This window comes from Panicum hallii, chromosome 5 (genome assembly GCF_002211085.1).
Source record: "Panicum hallii strain FIL2 chromosome 5, PHallii_v3.1, whole genome shotgun sequence".
NCBI lineage: Eukaryota > Viridiplantae > Streptophyta > Magnoliopsida > Poales > Poaceae > Panicum > Panicum hallii.
In genome coordinates this window covers 44,442,749-44,446,678 of record NC_038046.1, presented here as the reverse complement: position 1 = coordinate 44,446,678, position 3,930 = coordinate 44,442,749, and the positions used below count along the sequence as shown (strand labels likewise).

At 41.4% G+C, this 3,930-nt stretch overlaps 1 protein-coding gene across 8 annotated transcripts; it reads right to left on the bottom strand.

Annotated features, from left to right (window-relative positions):
* Positions 1 to 757: 757 nt before the first annotated feature.
* Positions 758 to 3,119, bottom strand: LOC112891762. Of its 8 annotated transcripts, none has more exons than XM_025958710.1 (6): positions 2,712 to 3,119; positions 2,211 to 2,276; positions 2,015 to 2,088; positions 1,631 to 1,698; positions 1,159 to 1,272; positions 758 to 1,051 (listed from the first exon to the last, which is right to left on the bottom strand). In XM_025958710.1, the coding sequence occupies exons 1-6, from the start codon at positions 2,723 to 2,725 to the stop codon at positions 950 to 952; spliced, it is 438 nt and encodes a 145-aa protein (XP_025814495.1). In that variant the 5' UTR covers positions 2,726 to 3,119; the 3' UTR covers positions 758 to 949. The 8 variants fall into 8 exon arrangements, 7 of the variants coding, with proteins under 7 accessions (XP_025814495.1, XP_025814497.1, XP_025814498.1 ...); XM_025958712.1 differs by having other exon boundaries at positions 2,015 to 2,098; positions 2,233 to 2,276; positions 2,712 to 3,117; XR_003228607.1 differs by having other exon boundaries at positions 1,159 to 1,246; positions 2,015 to 2,276; positions 2,712 to 3,117.
* Positions 3,120 to 3,930: the final 811 nt, after the last annotated feature.

Below are 3,930 nucleotides of genomic sequence, written 5' to 3'. Positions count from 1 at the left end.
ACATCCTGTCCCTACAGATCCTGTTGATCGCAGTGCATCAAATTCTTTCGATGAACTGATCACTTGATCGTCCACTAGAAAATAAACGGTGAACTGATCACTTTGTGCTTTAGATGGTGTGTCCCTTTCGTGACTCTGGTGTTTCCTAGTAAATTGCCATGGAGAGCAGCCCCACATACTCCTCTATGTCTCTGCTTGTCACTTGTCAGACGTGCGCATCTTCTTAATATCCAACATAAATAAGCAAGATACATACAATAGATAGATTTCTTGAGCAATTATATTAGTCCTGATTTGTATTTTTTTCATATGGTAATTCATTTCAACAGTTACCATTCCACCACCAAAGAACCATCTGAACATGGTGAGCTTGTGTCCATTAGTTTCAGAATTTGTAAGCATGTATGGATTGCATTCCTAGTAGATGAGCATGTTGTTTTAGGAATTACGAGATAGATGTCACTGCTATCTTAGTATCTTTGGGATGTTTTTATGGAAGAGAGTTATTTCTAAGATTTTCTCTGCCAACCCAACTACCATATACAGGTTTAGCTATGATGAATAATATAATCCATAAATAAGATCATGAGTTCAACAAACTTAGTGTCTTTTGTTACATTATCATTTGATTCATACATGGAATAATTCAAACTACATGTGAATTCCCCGGTTTGGTTGGGTGAAATGTACCAACTCATAACTAGATGATGAGGAGGATGATCCTCCAGATGAAGCTATCCCACTTGAATACTTGATATAATTTAAAAAAATTGGTAAAACCACGCCACCTAGGATCATCTATACATGATGCATGCAACCATGTACATCCTTGTAGTCTCAAACCAAGCAACCTTATGTCTCCAATGATAAATTAGAAAAACAAAAAGAAAAGAAAAAAGCGGATTTAAAATAAACCTTAAATACATAAGAGATACACATGTTTTATACATTACATACATTCTATAGGTGTTACAACCGTCCTAAAAAATGTAGCTGAAAAGGAAGAAGAAAAAAAACTGCATAACTTGGGACTTCCTTCACTGCTTGCCACCTGCAATGGAAAATGTAGTCTGAACATTAGTTGGGCATGTGTCCAGCACCAAAAACCACATCATTTGTTCAGTTAATTGACAAATTATCACGTGTTTAGTTACATACCTCAAGGATTGCTCTGATGGTGAACTTAAGCACTGGTCTAAGCAATGCATCCAGGTGATTCACTATCCTTGGATCCCAACGTAAGTTTCTGGAAAAGAAAAAGGATGTTTTCATCTGGCCAAAGTGGGAAAAACAGAGGATAAGTCATAGCATACAGACAGTAGTACTGAAAGACTGCATGTGACTGCATAACATGGCATGTTAGAAATCAAATGGACAAATTACAACAGTACATTTGCATCATTATCGAACACTTGGAGGCATACTTATTTGAAAGAAAAGATAAGCATATTGGGAGCCCTTGCACTTCAGTCCACTATCATGCATCAAACATATTTTCTAGCAAAAGAAATCTATCATGCATGAATTTCCAATGAACACTGCAAGCTTGTATAAAAAAACAGCAGCCTTATGATGTTCAGTTATAAACAAGAACAGAAACCAGAGAGAACTAGTATGAAAAACAAAATACCTGTTGGAAGACCTGGTTAAGTAGCAACATCCCTTGCTGACATAATATGGCAGGCCTGTAGATGATACCTGTGGGAGAAAATAATAAGCACCAGTGTTAAGTTCAGCTAAATCAGAAAAAAAAAGTTCTAAAAGCCATCCAAACTACATAGGCAAAGAACCAAGTTATAAAGAGACAATAATAGCTGTGATACAAAAGGGAGAAATCAGAAACCGCACTCAAATTTTCCTGTTCTAAACTTCTAAACTGAACCGAAAATAATGCTTTCGATGATGGACACAACTAATTCTTCCAAGTTTACAACTTGCTATTCACAAAGAAATTGAGCACTATCATGGCCTTGGAATCATGAACTTATATGTAAGATGTAATTTTGGAACTTACCAAAACAGTCAGTGTGCTCAAAATCGAAGCTTGGCGAGAATCCAGGGGGTTCAGAAATCCTCGTAGTCAACAATCTAGCATTGGCTAATGAAATAACAAGTTAAAAAAATTAGGCAAAATAGAACTGATGTTCAGCTAGAATGCTCATTTCAAATCATAACAAGGTTACTTTGCAAAGGAAAAATTCTAAAACCACCTTCTCCCCATGTAAAACTCACACTGTGCAAGAGAAAACATGAGCTTTTCAGAACTCTCTCCAGGCCTGCACAGGTGAGTGAACATGCAAAGGAGCAATACATTAGTTGACCCTTAGAAATAAAACTTACTGATAGCCAGATGGTCATCTTCATAATGCATACAAAAACAAAAATGCTTATCACTGCACAGTCTGAATGAAAAGGGACGACCGAGACTCATCAAATGAAGCTAGAGATATCCTTCACTAGAGTACTTTAAAAAAAATCCATCAGTACACCATACTGGATGAAGCTTAATAGGTAAGCAATCAGGCAAATTAGGCACACATATACGAGGCTACAAATTGACAAACGTGTGGCAAATCTGGCACACATAGGTAGAATGTAGGGAAAATTCCCCAATTTGTCCCCAGATCCGAGCACCCAGATCAAAAATATTATTGCAATTCCATATTTCCCCCAACCAAAATTAATTTTTCAGCAAAAAGGAAGGTGTCAACCTGGATGCACTCATTCTCTTCCTCCATTCCTCTGTACTCGTGCAATGGCAGGCAGGGGAAGAGGGGCTTCCTCTTCCCTCGTGGCGTGAGGAAGGCTAGGTCGACGAGCGCAAGGGAGAGGCTCGCGATCACGTGCTCGGGGAAGGGCCGCACCAGCAGGCGAGCTCGCAGCGGCCCTTGACGAACACGCACGGGAGACAGCTACACCGGTGGAAGAGGGCAGCCTTGGAGCTCGATGCCGATGGAACATGCCGCCGTCGTGCCACCCTCGCCCTGCAGCCACCGTGCCGCCTCGCCCTGCAGCCGCCGTGCCGCCGTCGTGCGATCTGGATCTGGGAGAGGAGGGTGAGAGAGAGAAAGAAGGCGGACGCGAGGTGGTGTCTGAGAGATGCTGGATGGGGCGGACGTGAGCTGTGTTATACTGGAGTTGATAAAAAATTCGGGTCCGTAACTAACTGCATACGTGACGCGTTTTGTCTGAGTGCGTCTTCCGAGACCGCCCCTGTTATCGGAGACGCGTTTAATTGATCCGTGTCTCCTATACATCCATATCCATATTGGAGATGCGTTTTGTCGTATGAATGTGATGATCAGATATATAGATGATGTGTCCGTTTAATCAGCGTCACCAATCTTACATATGGGACGCGTTTTGATTCCGTATCGCTAAATAGAGAGTCTTCTTTATTGCTATCTTACATAGTAGGTCCAACTCTAGTTTTGTGCAGATTAATTAGATAGACAATCAAATTAAATGAACACGGCGCGTGTACTGTGACTGACCTCTTATTTCCTCTAGTCCTCTTTCTCTCTCCCCGTCTTCCGTGCAGGGACGGACCTAGTTGCAAGCTTTGGGTAAAACGCTTCCGTGCAGGGACGGAGCTAGTTGCAAGCTTTGGGTGCGGCCGCACCATAAAAAAACGTCCGTTATCACTTCTCAACTCCAATTTTTCACCATATTTACTTTTTTTAGAGGTCCGCCCTGCTCCTGTGCTCATGCGTGCTGGCATCACTACCCTTTTGCACGGCGGAGGCGAGTCAAACGTTGCCACTGTTGCTAGTCGAGGTCTCGTGGAATCAGTACAATGAGGCGCGCGCTAGTATTTTACATTTTTACTAGCAATGATCTCTGGTAGCTAAGGGTCCTAGGGTCTGTTTAGTTCACAGGCTGTAAACGCAAAAAAGCCGTAAACGTAAAAATTTTAAAGAAATCTTGCTA

Coding starts and splice junctions, on each gene's coding strand:
- LOC112891762 (XM_025958707.1), bottom strand. CDS start 2,364: ATGAAGATGACCATCTGGCTATCAGTAAGTTTTATTTCTAAGGGTCAA. Junction 1,699..2,014: donor TGAGCACACTGACTGTTTTG/GTAAGTTCCAAA, acceptor TTTCTCCCACAG/GTATCATCTACAGGCCTGCC. Junction 1,273..1,630: donor TTAACCAGGTCTTCCAACAG/GTATTTTGTTTT, acceptor CACTTTGGCCAG/ATGAAAACATCCTTTTTCTT.